This window comes from Muntiacus reevesi, chromosome 4 (genome assembly GCF_963930625.1).
Source record: "Muntiacus reevesi chromosome 4, mMunRee1.1, whole genome shotgun sequence".
Lineage (NCBI taxonomy): Eukaryota > Metazoa > Chordata > Mammalia > Artiodactyla > Cervidae > Muntiacus > Muntiacus reevesi.
In genome coordinates, this window is record NC_089252.1 from 8,411,363 (window position 1) to 8,426,778 (window position 15,416).

Here is a 15,416-nt window from a genome sequence, read left to right on the forward strand (position 1 = left end):
TGTGGATCTATATTTCTATCTCATGCTAATCATTGGATTATTTTCAACTTGGGATACCATCTCACCAAGATTTAAAATCTAATTTTATTAAGGAAAAACACAACACTTAATGAACCAAAGCAAAACTCTTCTCATATTGAAAACAAATCAAGAAACATGGGTAAACCTATGGCTGATTCATGTTGATGTTTAGTAGAAACCAACACAATACTGTAAAGCAATTATCCTTCAATTAAAAATAAATAAGTTAAATTAAAAGGGAGACTAAAACTCAGATTCATCAACACAAAGCCAGCATTTTTCTAAGGGATGCAGGTGCCATCTGCAGTTTGACTTTAGAACTAATTCTAAATGCTAAAACACTGCATCAGAATAGTTCATCTCATTGTCTCTCTTACTTACAATGTGATTTGCTAAAGTTCCTCTTCCTAAATATTTAGGTTCTATGTGAGGATCAGTTTTCCCTCTCTCATCTCAAATTTTCTACCTGTGAAGTCACTTTTTAAAAGAGATCATAAATATACAAGTTCTCAGTACACAAGCAACTTCCAGATACTGAGTGATTATTTATCAAACTGAACAATACTCAGAGTACAAATAATAGATAAAGTTAAGTGTTTTCGATAAGGAGGTTCTGGTCAGTGGCAATGTTGGGAATAAGTCCCTGAGTTCTCTAGCTTAATTGTTGTACTCTAGTCAAGAGAAGTTTCCCACTAAGTGGGAACATAGAAAAAAATACATTCCCATATTCTCAACTCCAGCCGCCCACTCACTGAGATTCCAGGAGGAGGAATTTTAAAAATTAGACAGATTTATTGTAACAGCGTATACTATATCCTTGGGAAACATTCTCTTGTATAGAAGAAAAAAAAAAAGACTTTGCAACTTCCTCCTGTGGATTGCTGGCTAATGTTAATTCATAGACTCATGGGACTGTTTCTTAAAGGGGAGAATAAGAAAGCAAAATGGAATCAAAAGTCCCATTTCCACCTTCATTCTCTAACCTGTCTTCAGTTTATATACGGAAGCTGCTAAGAACTGGAGGATTTACTTACTATGGGAATTACTCACTTATCCCAGGAAGTCAAACATACACAATTGTATACATGAATACATGTGTATAGTGAGAGTGTAAAGACACAAAGGTGTATCATTCAAGCTGGCACCTTGGGGAGTTTACATGTCGGAAACAGCATTTTCACATTATTCCTGTTACAATATGTTGGTGAAGTAACGTGAGTGGGCTGGAAAGAAGTCTATAACCACTAAAAAGTTAAATCCTTCAAGAAATGAAGCCCAGAGGTTAGAAGTTGACTGAGACTTGTAGTTCCAGAGTAAATTAATTGTTAACATGAGTGCAGGACTTTTGCCCGGAGAATCCCCATGAACAGAGGAACCTGGCGGGCTACAGTCCATGGGGTCACAGAGTTAGACGAGACGGAGTGACTAAACATGGCACATGGGTGCAGGCATAAAATTCAATCTTATTCTCTTTTGCTACTAATGTTGATCACCTCTGTTAGGAATTTACACTTCGTAGTAGAATAATAAATATTTATCACCTACACAGATACTTGTGTTATCACAATCTGCATAAGGTGAGGTACAGACAAAGAATCAGAAAAAGGGAATTAGAGGTAGGAATAAATTTCAGAGGGACTCACGTGGCTGACAGAAAAGGATTGACAGATATAGAGCTTAGAGTATTTGTGAGAGGTCTGTGTGCATACTTATCACCGTTTCAATCCATTTAAAACCAGGGGAATTAAAACTATTATATAATAGTTATATGCATACTTAGTGATAACATACACTACTGCCAGTTTTTTTTTTTTTCTGTCCATTAAGAATCTTATAACAAAAGAGAATTGAAAATTATTTTCAGATCTAGGGGCCACATTTTAAAGTACCATCGAATAATCCATACAATGTTAATAATTTTCTAGGGTAATCAAGAGGGAACAACAACAAGAAACTCATGTTGAGTAACTCATATTAGAGGCTGCTTTCTCAGGCATCGTGTTTGATCCTCATAAGATTTCAGTGCAGAGGGCAGAAGTGGTACTATGTGACTTGTGAAGCAAAGTCATTAAAATACCATCTATTTCTCTCTGTGCCCTTCAGATGTTCACTTTCAGCCAAGCCGTTATGCCACAAGGAAGCCAAGCAGCCTCACAAATAGGCCACGTGAAGATGTTCCAACTAAGACCCAGAGAAGAAAAAAAGATCAACTGCCAGATCTGGGAGTAAGTGAGGTTTCAGATGATCTACTACACCCCCACACACCTAAAGTCACCCTGTCCTTTGAGCCATCCCAGCTGAAGACACCTGTAGCAAGAGATGAGCTGTCCATACAGATTCACGCTCAAGATTCATGAGCAGAATACCTGGTGATTGCTATCTCAGTAATAATCATCATTTGGGAAATTCTGTTATAAAACAATAGACCATTGGAACACAGGCATCACTATCCATATTTTTATGAAGCTGACAATAGCACACTCTTGGTTAATCCACTATCACATGGTTAGAGTATGTCAGAACAAAATGAATGTCAGGGTATGTTAATCTCAAGTCTAGTGTCCTTCCTCTATAACCCAAATGGTAAATGAAGAAAGCATCTTTTTTTGGCAATCAATACCTCACAAAACTGTGAACTGTCCATTATGAATATTAATATATCCAATTTTATTGACTCACTGAAATCCATGAGTGCTGTAAAAGTTAGATAATACACAGGCTATTTTAACCATATACATTAGTAATTCAAATATAATAAAGGTGAATCTACCAGAGATGATGAGAACAAGGTTATGATAAAAAAAAAAAAAACTATAAAAACTAACATCGTATAACTTTTCAAAATTCAAAAAATGAATATAAAATTCAAATACATTTTTAAATATTAGTAATTAATATTTTAGTCATAGGCAAAATACTTTACCAAACGGCCAGCTTACTAGACTTAACAATTTTAAGAAGTTTGAAAGACAGACTTGATTAAGGAAGACAGTGATTAGCACTTACTCCCTTTCTTTCCTTAAGACTTTTTGGAAATCATCCAAATGCCCCTGCAAAGCTGAAATTTCAGGCACTTCATTCTCCAGAGGCAGATTTATTGCCTGCAGTCTTAATCCAGGTCTCACTGTACAATTTTCAGAACCGCCATTCTTGAATAAATCAGGACAGTCTAGACTGAGTTTCATCTCCTCACTTAATTTTAAAGGGTCAATAATCAAACTTCCTTCCTGAAAGAAAAAAAATATACAAAACAATGATTAGTGTTGAATTTTAAAATTCAATGTAGAGAAATCATGAAAAAAATATTTTTGAATGGAAATAAAATGTTATGATTCAACATCAAATTTTTATTTTCATTTATTTATCATTCTCTAATAGTGGTATATGGTCAAAGTTTAACTTATAATTTCTCAGGCTTTTTTTCCCTTTCAATGTTCTACCTTATTCTAATAAAACAAGTATCCCCACAGTGTTTTAAAAGTTTTCATTTACAATGAAATCTACATTATATCTACCATAAACCCTATATATCACAGAAAAGCTTAACATTTTAGATGGACTCATAGAAGAGCAAGATACTAATTTATTTATTTTTTTTCGTTTTAGAGGTAGAATTAAATAGAAAGGAGTAATAATATAAACAGTAAATAGTATAAACTATTTAAGGAGATAAAATGAATTCCTAGTTTCCTTAAGCATGTTCTGTGAGTTGTTAATCAAAGAAAGTGAAAGTGAAAGCCGCTTAGTCCAGTCCAACTCTTTGCAACCCCATGAACTATATAGTCCATGGAATTCTCCAGGCCAGAATACTGGAGTGGGTAGCTTTTCCCTTCTCCAGAGGATCTTCCCAACCCAGGGATCGAACCCAGGTCTCCTGCATTGCAGACGGATTCTTTTACCAGCTGAGCCAGAAGGCAAGCCCAGTATTTATCAAATTACTACATGACTCTACAATCCCACTCCTGTGAATATACCCAGAGAAAAACATGGCCCAAATGATACATGCACCCCAATGTTCATTGCAGCACTGTTTACAATAGCTAAGACATGGAAGCAACCTAAATGTCCCTCGACAGAGACATGGATAAAGAAAATACATGTATACAAGGGAATATTACTCAACCATTAAAAAGAATGAAATAATGCCATTTGCAGCAACATGCATGGACCTAGAGATTGTCATGAAAGACAACGCATGTATATATATAACTGAATCACTTTGCTGTACAGTAGAAATTAACACAACACTGTAAATCAACTATAACTCAATAAAAAAACTTTTTAAAAAGGAGGAAATTTGGACAACATACACACACCAAGGAAAAAGGATGTGAAAACACAGGGAGAAGACGACTGTCTGTGAGGCAAGGAAGAAGGCCTCAGGGGAAGCCAGCCCTGCTAACACTTTGACCTCAGACTTCTAGCCTCTAGAATGGTGAGAAAATAAATTCCTGTTTCTGAAGTCACCCAGTCAGTGGTCCTCAGTTCTAGCAGCCTAAACAACAAATCCAGTCACCACCGGCGTTGCTCTCTTCCCGCCCCCTCCTTATGACTAGACCCAGCATTCACATATGCACGCACTCTGGATTCTTCTCCTGACCTTACTATTTGCGTCCTCCTTGGTGGGAAATTCTCTTTTTCCCAAACACTCTCTGATGGACTCACACGTTTTGGAACCAATTTGCAATGGGTCTCTCTGTGGACGGGCCGCTTCCGGGAACCCGGGCAGCTTCCGGTCCTGGGCGGCCTCCGCCGGATGCGGCAAAGGCCGCTTCTGTTTCAGAGCACTCAGTTCCTTCACGGCCATGTCTAACTTGATTCTGAGTTGCCTGCCTTCCTCCCTGGCGCTGTTCCTTTCGGCTCGAACTTTACTCCACTTTTCTCGCCAGTTAGCCGTGCAGTCCGACCACCACCGCATGGTCTTCTCCATCTGAGCGGCGCGGGCCTTGACCTCCTCCAGCTCCCGCAGGCGGAGCTCGGCGCCGATATCCCACTCGGCGGTGCTCCAGGCGGGCGCGCGGCCACTGTGAGCGGCTGGAGACTGCGGCCCGAGAGGAGACGGACAGGAGTTACCAGGGTCCCCAGGGGACTGGGCGGGTGCCGCCAGGTCGCACGGTGATCTAACCCCGGACTGCTGCATCCCGAAGATGTGTGTTTCCTCAATTAACCGATGAATGGAATCTAAATTCATGTTTATCTTTTCAGGCCTAAGATAGGACAGAGAACATAATTGCATTTGAATTTTCTCTGCAATGATAAGAGCAAGACTTACCTTAAGTTGACAGAAACAATGCATCTTTTCAAGGCTGCATATTTTTCTTTCCACTGTAACTAAAAATATGCAGGAATTTGTGCGTTCGTAATTATCCTCAAAGAAACAGAAATTGCTCCCATTTAGTTTTGCCGAACAAATACAAATAAATGCGCAGAGACACAATTGGGGCTAGCGTGGGACTTGAATAATTCATTTTAATAAATCCGGTTCTATTCAGGTAATATTTATTGCAACACAATTGTCCGTTAACTTCTCAATGATCCCCCTTTCCCTGCTAACTAAAGCATGATTTGTTCAAGTAGAAGGCAGAAGCTATTGATCTCTTGAACGGTAAAACCCTATTTCAATCCCAGGAGGGGCTAAATCATGAGTGGCCTAAGTCTTCCATGACAGACCCTCATTTAACTCTTAAAGCAACATGACTTGGTTCTGGCTGATGAGATGTGAGGGGGAAGTCTGCTAGAAAAATGTGAAGATGTGAGAATGAGAGCGCTTTCCTTCTGCCTTCTTCCTACCTGAACCAAGTCATCATCTAGAAAGACAGCAAGTGTAAAAGGCGTCCTGTAACGTTAAAAATGGTGGAACAGGAGAAAAAGCACCTGATGTAATGATGGAGCTGCAGCATGGAACATAGAAGCCATGCCTCTAGTCTCGTTGCTATGTCAAGAACGAGTACCCATATTTATTCAAGCTATGATGAGTTTTCTGTTACTTGCAGTCATAATGACATCTAACTGATACATGAATTAATTTCCTACCATGGCTCATATCATTATAAGTTCAAAAAATAAAATATTATGAGTAAGATGTAGTCTTTGTCCTTAAAGATTTTATAGTCTAAATTTAAAATACTTAATATGCCTGTAAAAATACTTTTAACCAAATTTAGTATTACATTATGTGTCAAATCAATGTTAGCTTCCTAGGGTGTTTACAGGGTCCTCTAGGGAACACTGCTAAAGAAATGATGGACTGTTCTCTAGAAATTAAGAGGCTTCACAGATAACATAGAACAGAGTCTCAACAATTTCAAAGCTTTAAAATGGAATTAAAAACAGCTTCAAGTATAAATAGCAAAGACAAATTAATTGGTAAATGCAAACCTTTCTTATCAGTATGTACACCCATTACCTTATTCAATATAGCAGTATAGCCACATTGAGGATTTAGCAAGTGGAACATTTTCTTTAAAATAAATGCTCAGAACATGCAGGTTAATTTACAAATTCATAAAGTTCTGTGTTTGTATGAGATTACCCATTTTTATTATCAAAGATTTTTCTGGTGTAAATAATCTTAGATAACATTTTATATTCATGACATTAGTTACTCACCTTTCTATTTCCTTTTATATAGTTACAGATCATAAACTGCCTTTTTATGAACCATCTATTTAATCAACTGAAGGGGTTTCACTATCTCAATTAAGTTACAAAATAAACTTTGATTCACTAGAGAAAAAGACAATATAATATTAAATGCATATTACTTTCAATTGTAGTAAAAAAAAAAACCACATTTTAATAAGTATTCTGTAGAAATGCCAAACCAATTCAGTCCTTATTATAGCATTTATGATAATAATACAGATTCATGGTAATTATTTTTGTTAGTGTTAGTATATGTCCAATCATATTTGAATTAGTGTTGACTTGGAGTAAATGTTCCTTTCATTCACTGTAATTTGAGGTAATGGTATTATAACTGACCAAGTTTCTTGGACCTTTAGTAAACCAAGACCAATATTAAAAAAAAAAAGAACTCTTAATTACAAGCATGTACTGTGCCATGTTCACTTGCTCAGTCATGTCTGATTCTTGGCAACACCATGGACTGTAGCCCGCCAGGCTCCTCTGTGGGATTTTCTAGGCAAGAATACTGGAGTGGGTTCCCATTTCCTTCTCTAGGGGATCTTCCTGACCCTGAGACTGTGTCTTGTTTCTCCTGCATTGACAGGTGGATTCTTTACCACTGCACCACCTTGGTATCTGTATATGTATATTTTTATACATATAAATATTTAATGCTGTATTTCTTTTGGTAGAAATTTCCAAATGAAGACAGAAATTTTATTTCAATATATTACACTTAACCTTACTATTTTAAAAAATAAATCAGTATCATAAAATTGTGATGTCCTTAAAATATCTCATTAACTTTTATCTCACTAGTTTTCTGATGACTCGATAATTGGATTCTGGTACATAAAGATCTTACCTGTCAATTAACTCTGTATTTTTTCACACATGACTAAACAAAATTGAGTGGGATTTAGTTATTCAACCCTTGAACTTGAACAATATTTCCTGTCCAAAAGTGTTTCTCAAGCAAGTGGGGATATGTAATCCTTACGTGTATTTATCAAAGCATTCCTTTTTGTCTATACATTTGTACCTAATCTTCATGTTTTATTTCAGATGACTATGAAAGCATTTGTCAGTGTTTGTAGCATTTGATATATGGGAAAATATTCTAATGCTTTTGAATCTGGTTTCTTATATTGATTTTTGCATAGTTTTTACCACACAAAAAAAAAGGAGTGAGGAGCACCAGGAAACTCTTGGAGAAGATGGGCATGTTTATTATCTTGAAAATGATGGGTTTCATGAGTGCACACATAGGACCAAGCTCATCAAATTGTGTACAGTAAATACATGCAGTATTTTATACCAGTGACACCTCAATAAAGCTGTTTTTAAAAATATCAGGCTGCCATGATTACTGCAAGTAGTTTTGGGTGCAGTATATAGCCATATTAATAAAATTTGATTGGTCCACAATGTATAGACTATATTACTAAATGTATTATTTCTTGCCCACGAGGGGTTTTCTATATGAGACATTGGACTCCAAAGTCTATTGGTGCAAGTCCTGGTTGTCATTTTCTAAGTAGGTGATCGTGGACAAATCACACAAATTGCCTTTGACTCATATCCCTATTTGTAAAGGAAAACAGAATTATCATGTGCCTTGTTGAGTTCTTGTGACCATTAAGTGGGAAGCTGCATATGGAATGTCTAGCCCAGGCTGTCTCTTAGGCAAGGTGACTGTTATTCTCAGTGCTACACAAGTCACTCATATGTCACTGTGAACAGTTGTACTATTAAATTTTTTCAGTTTCTTTCCTCTATTTTGGTTTAGTTAAAAAAAAAAAATTGGTCACATTGTGTAGCATTCAGGATCTTAGTTCCCCCACCATGGATCAAACCCATGACCCTAGTACTGGAAGCAAGGGGCCTTAACCAGTGGACTGCCAAGGAAGTCCCCTCCTTCCCTCTCTTTTGAAAGAGAAAAGTGAAAGTGAAAGTTGCTCAGTCGTGTCTGACTCTTTTCAAGTCCATGGACTGTAGTCCACAAGATTCTCCAGGCCAGAATACTGCAGTGGGTAGCCTTCCCTTCTCCAAGGGATCTTCCCAACCCAGGGATCGAACCCAGATCTCCACATTGCAGGCAAAACGGTGTGCTTAAAGATTAGGAATAGCAACAGATAAATGTGATTTATAAGAAAGGTCTCAATGTCATGGAATAAGGGGGTATAATCTCAATTTTTTAACATGTGAATATTATTCAGTGAAATGTTCAGTACTAAAATTATCTCTATCCCAGATATGAAGAAACTAGGGCTAAGGGTCCTGATGCAGGTCAGACTTGGTCCCAGTCCAAGTCACAGTCAGAAGGAGTCAACCCACAGAAAAACATATCGTTATCTAAGTGAAAAGAGAGCCAGGGGAGAAATAAATTAGGAGTATGGGATTAGCAATATAAACTACTATACATAAAACAGATAAGCAACCAAAACTTACTGTATAACACAGGGAACATTATTGAATATTTTATAACAATGTATAGTGGAAAATAATCTGAAAAAATGCATGCATATACATATAACTAAATCACCTTGCTGTGTACCTAAAACTAACTCAATATTACAAAGCAGCTTCCCTTGTAGCTCAGTTGGTAAAGGATCTGCCTGCAGTGGAGGAGACCTGGGTTCGATCCCTGGGTTAGGAAGATCCCCTGGAGAAGAAAATGTCAACCCACTCCAGTATCCTTGCCTGGAAAATCTCATGCAGCCCTGGTGGGCTGCAGTCCATGGGGTCGCAAAGAGTTGGACACGACTGAGCGACTAACACACATACTTTATTAAGGGAAAAATTAAAGAAAAATAAAAGGAAAGATTAAAAAAAGAAGAGGTCAGTCCGTTTGGGGAATTAAGGAATCCAGGGTCAATGCCTTTTCATATCCACTCTGGTGAGATTATCTTTTAGGTTAATTCATAAATACGTTGGGCAGAGTTCCATTCTGGATATTTTTATGTTCAGATAGTTCCCATTAAACCATCCTACAAGTAGTCAGCTAATCCTGATGTTGTGTTTTGAGTGAATTCTATCTCCTCCTCATTGCTTAAAGGAGCTGCAAGGTCTGGCCTTGTCCACTGCTCCATGCTTCAGCCACCCTGGTGTCTGTTCCTTGCACAAACCTCGCCTCAGTGATCTCCTCTGTGCAACCCAATTGCTATGCAGGAGCCCAGTCCCCTCTCCCCACACGCCCACCTCCCCATTCTTCAGGTAGCAGCTCGTGGGACCTCTTGCCTCTGTCCCATCCCCTGGAGGCCCTACATCTGAGGTCCTCCCTTTGGCCTCCTCTGTGATAGTGACATGTCTTCTGCCATCTTGGGATCTTGCTAATTACCAACACCAACCAATCAAGCTAACCATCACAAATTTTAACTCTCTTTGAAAGAAATAAACAGTGTATTGTGATTTAACACACACCTGCGTACTGAAAAAAAGTCTCAAGTGATGTCTTATGTTATCAGAAGAATGGGGTGGACTAGAAATAAAAGCATTTTTGGCAAAAGTTACTTTATCAGAGCAGAACAAAATCAGGTCCAAAGAGATTTTTGTTTCATTGTTTATACTTATTGCTTTCCATTAACCTATAGGAAATGAATTCTAAATGAAACCTGTCTTGGGTTTTTTTTTCTTCCTAAGAAGTATAGGATCTCTGATGCACATGCAATAATGTTAATAAAAGCCATAAGCAAGGAGAAAATAGATTGATTCAGATACTAAATATAATGCTAAGGAACATTTGTTGCTATATACATGACAACATTCACTGGGATAAAAAGAGAAAAAGAAGAACCAGTTTTTAGTATTCAGGAAAGTAAAACATCATATTGCACTATAAAATGTGGCCTGTTAAACATGCACAAGTGATTAGCATGAAAACCTATGCAATTTGTACAGGTCAAAGCAGAAAAATACAACACATTTTAAGGAGTGTTTTGCAAGAGAACACTAAATATTAAATGTGAAGACTGCAGTTGTGACAGGTAAATGAAACAATTACAGTGAATGACAATATAACATCACATCAAAATAGATCAGGTGTTGCCCACAATATTTTTAAAATATAATATTTTAAAAATCCATGCACAGTGTCAAATTATACAGACAGTTATAGTCTACTTTTGTTGATGTGAATGCAAGATTTTAGAATCATATAGAAGCAGGAAATACTTGAACAAAGAAGGCAATTAAATAATATAAAATAAATATGTACAGATTGCCTATAAAGTGTACTTTATTTTCTAAAATCAGTATAGCATAAAATAAGCACAAATGTAAACATTTTAAAACAAGTATATTTATGTTTTCCAAAAGCCACTATTGAATTTAAATTGTATTATCTGATCATATAGAAATTATCTTTATTTTAAAGAATTGGAACTCATGTGATAAGCCCTGCCTTTTCTTAGCCAACTATTCATTGCTTCCTATCTTTCTAACTTCTTACTATTCCTTAGAATTGTTGAAGCCATGTATCACTGTTTTATGTCAATGACATGTCTTTTCTTTAGATTTTCAGGAAAAAATATTTGAGAAAAATAATGTTTCTAAGATAATGCTCCATGATAAAAAAAAAATCTCATTTCTTATAAAAGAAATTATTTGAGAATAATCTCTCCACATGGCATCTTGATATTATTGTTACCATTTCCAAACAATATCAATGTTTTCTACATTTTTAGAGGCTAAAAAAAAGAATTACTGTTACACATTAAAAGACTAACCTTTTGGGTCACAGGTAAACTTATCAATCTTACTTCTTTGGAATGTGATTGTAGACATAAAGAAAGATCCAAAATCCACAATCTACTTTATAAAGTACCAAGGTATCATTTGTAATGAGTCTTGGAAAAATAAAATTTCTGGGGTTTGGCAGGCTGATCACCTTGAAATTTTTGTAGTGCTCTGCCTGCCAAGCACAAATTTAGGTTCAGATAATTTAGAATTTCTTGGAGAATATAGCATAATTTAACTACTCTTCTGTAGTACTGGGAACATCAATCAGGTTGAAGAAAGTCCTGGTTTAAAATATCTATTAAATGTCTCACTTGTAAACAAATATTAAGATAGAAATATATTTTATCTAAGATTTGAGCTCATAGCTTAAGTTTATTTCTTCTAACAATACATATAAAATCTATGCTACTTACTACCTATTTGTATAGAACCCTGACATTTGTTGAATTCCTTAGCATTTTTTAGTATTTACCTTATTTTAAGGTTTCTGTGAAGGAAACCACAAACTACCCCAATTTTCTCAGGTAATCTAATCCAATTTAATAGTGCCAAATAAATAAGCCAAAATGTCCATTGAGATTTTGAGTCAAAAACTGAAATTAGTATTAGCTGTGGTAGAACTAGAGAGCCCAGTAGAAATTTTTTTTTCATGTAAGAATAATCTTGCTACAATTTCCAGGTGTCTCCAGGTGACTAAAAGGTTGCACATTTTATTGGAAAGAACAGCAAAAACCTGGTCATGTCAAAGATCGTACCACCTTCCAAAGCTGAGGAGGTGACACTGAGTCTGGAATTTACATCGTGATGGACCTGAGTTTGAGCAAACTCCAGGGTCCCCCTGTCCAGTGAAGGACAGGAAAACCTGGCGTGCTGCAGTCCATGAAACAACAAAGAGTCAGACACAACTGAGCAACTGAACAATGGAAACAATGTTTATATATTTTGTGTAATTCCAAAGACATTAAATACAGAATGGGAAAGACTAGAAATCTCTTCAAGAAAATTAGAGATACCAAGGGAACATTTCATGCAAAGATGGGTTCGATAAAGAACAGAAATGGTATGGACCTAACAGAAGCAGAAGATATTAAGAAGAGGTGGCAACAATACACAGAAGAACTGTACAAAAAAGATCTTCATGACCCAGATAATCATGATGCACTCACCTAGAGCCAGACATCCTGGAATGTGAAGTCAAGTGGGCCTTAGAAAGCATCACTACAAACAAAGCTAGGGGAGGTGATGGAATTCCAGTTGAGCTATTTCAAATCCTAAAAGATGATGCTATGAAAGTGCTGCACTCAATATGCCACCAAATTTGGAAAACTCAGCAGTGGCCACAGGACTGGAAAAGGTCAGTTTTCATTCCAATCCCTAAGAAAGGCAATCCCAAAGAATGCTCAAACTACTGCACAATTGCATTCATCTCACACGTTAGTAAAGTAATGCTCAAAATTCTCCAAGCCAGGCTTCAGCAGCACATGAAGCATGAACTTCTAAATGTTCAAGCTGGTTTTAGAAAAGGCAGAGGAACCAGAGATCAAATTGCTAACATCCGCTGGATCATCAAAAAAGCAAGAGTTCCAGAAAAACATCTATGTCTGCTTTATTGACTATGCCAAAGCCTTCAACTGTGTGGATCACAATAAACTGTGGAAAATTCTGAAAGAGATGGGAATACCAGACCACCTGACCTGCCTCTTGAGAAGCCTGTATGCAGGTCAGGAAGCACCAGTTGGAACTGGACATGGAAAAACAGACTGGTTCCAAATAGGAAAAGGAGTACGTCAAGGTTATATATTGTTACCCTGCTTATTTAACTTCTATGCAGAGTACATCATGAGAAATGCTGGGCTGGAGGAAGCACAAGCTGGAATCAAGATTGCTGGGAGAAATATCAATAACCTCAGATATGCAGATGACACCACCCTTATGGCAGAAAATGTAGAGGAACTAAAAAGCCTCTTGATGAAAGTGAAAGAGGAGAGTGAAAAAGTTGGCTTAAAGCTCAACATTCAGAAAACTAAGATCATGGCATCTGGTCCCATCACTTCATGGGAAATAGATGGGGAAACAGTGGCTGACTTTATTTTTTGGGCTCCAAAATCACTGCAGATGGTGACTGCAACCATGAAATTAAAAGACGCTTACTCCTTGAAAGGAAAGTTATGACCAACCTAGACAGCATATTAAAAAGCAGAGACATTACTTTGCCAACAAAGGTCCATCTGGTCAAGGCTATGGTTTTTCCAGTGGTCATGTATGGATGTGAGAGTTGGACTGTGAAGAAAGCTGAGCGCTGAAGAATTGATGCTTTTGAACTGTGGTGTTGGAGAAGACTCTTCAGAGTCCCTTGGACTGCAAGGAGATCCAACCAGACCATCCTGAAGGAGATCAGTCCTGGGTGTTCATTGGAAGGACTGATGCTGAAGCTGAAACTCCAATACTTTGGCCACCTCATGGAAAGAGTTGACTCACTGGAAAAGACCCTGATTCTGAGAGGGATTGGGGGCAGGACCAGAAGGGGACGACAGAGGATGGGATGGCTGGATGCCATCACCATCTCGATAGATGTGAGTTTGAGTAAACTCTGGGAGTTGGTGATGGACAGGGAGGCCTGGGGTGCTGCGATTCATGGGGTTGCAAAGAGTCGGACACTAATGAGCAACTGAACTAACTAACTAACTAACTAAATAGTGTAGAGGACTATAAAGCTGTGTTTATAGATATTAGTTAGAAAATTAAAATAAAATCCAGAAAAGCATATACCCAACAACTCAAAATTCTAATTATTAAGTCATAACGTGAGAGCAAATGAACCAATGAAATAATTACTATCAGTTTCATACAAGCCAAGTGGTACTGAGAGGACCTATGACTTACTGTTGTTTTTTTTTTCTGTTTGTTCTTTATTTAACAAAGTTATTCCTTTGCTAAAATTGTTTTAATAAATTGTTAATTTCCTTCAATATAGAATTCATTGATATTTTCCATTATTTATGCTCATTTTGCAGTGAATAAGACCACAAACCATCCCAATTTTGCTATGCATTTCCTAAGCAAAATTCCTAAGCCATTTATGTCATTCCCACTTGCTCTTAAAGAATGTGTGTGGCTAAGTCAGAAATTCCTCATGGATCTGGTTACCACTTTGTTGTGAAGAAGAGAAAACTCTTCTCATGTCAGTAAGATTCAGTGCTTTCTCGCACCCATTTGATGGAATGTGTGTAGCTGCCAAATTGCTCCGCATCAGCTGACCAGCAAGTTTTCACAGGCTTGATAATGAAATTTGGAGCATACAACCCAAATGGTTTTCATATTTACTTTTGAAATGCAGTTATAAAAATGTTTAATAAAAATATTTATTCTTAGTCTGTCTGTTCATCGCTCAGTTGTGCCCAACGCTTTGTGACCCCTGTTCAATTTTCCCAACAGTATATTATTTACATTAATAATCCAAATCTACTAAAATATATCCCACTTCAAAAAGCCGAGAGGAAAAATTGAAATCAGAAGCAGAAATGTCCTAATGTATCTGCATATTTGTGAGCTATACCTACACATTATATTGCCAAATACTTTGTTTCATTCACCCTATTTTTTACTAAGGGCTTCCCGGGTAGCTTAGTGGTAAAGAATCCACCTACAATGCAGGAAATGCAGTAGATGTGGGTTCCATCCCTGGGTTGGAAAGATCCCCTGGAGGAGGATAGGACCCCTCCATCCTCCATCCATGGAGTGGGATGGCAACCCACTCCAGTATTCTTACCTGGAGGATACCATGGAGAGAAAAGCCTGGCGGGCTACAGTTCATAAGGTCACAAAAAGTCAGACATGACTGAAGTGACTGAGCATACACGCCCACTCTTCACACTAAAGCAAAACAATATTCACACAAAGGCTGCATGATATTGTTTGTGAGGCTCTATTTCTTAAACATGATCTGGAATTTAGTTTTCATCGTGAAGATCTATAACCATATTGGTGGCAGAGATTAAAATTCACCCTTTTGAATGATCAAAGTCGTA

General features: G+C 37.3%; 1 protein-coding gene across 2 annotated transcripts in view; it reads right to left on the reverse strand.

Moving 5' to 3' along the window:
* CCDC102B (coiled-coil domain containing 102B) overlaps positions 1–15,416 on the reverse strand; it is a 238,406-nt gene that overhangs the window by 185,337 nt on the left and 37,653 nt on the right. For both annotated transcript variants that reach the window (XM_065935113.1, XM_065935114.1), the window contains exons 2-3: positions 4,622–5,228; positions 3,028–3,248 (exon numbers count right to left, since the gene is read on the reverse strand). In XM_065935113.1, the coding sequence (XP_065791185.1) occupies positions 3,028–3,248; positions 4,622–5,212 (812 nt within the window). In that variant the 5' untranslated portion in view covers positions 5,213–5,228. The remainder of the gene's footprint in view (positions 1–3,027; positions 3,249–4,621; positions 5,229–15,416) is intronic.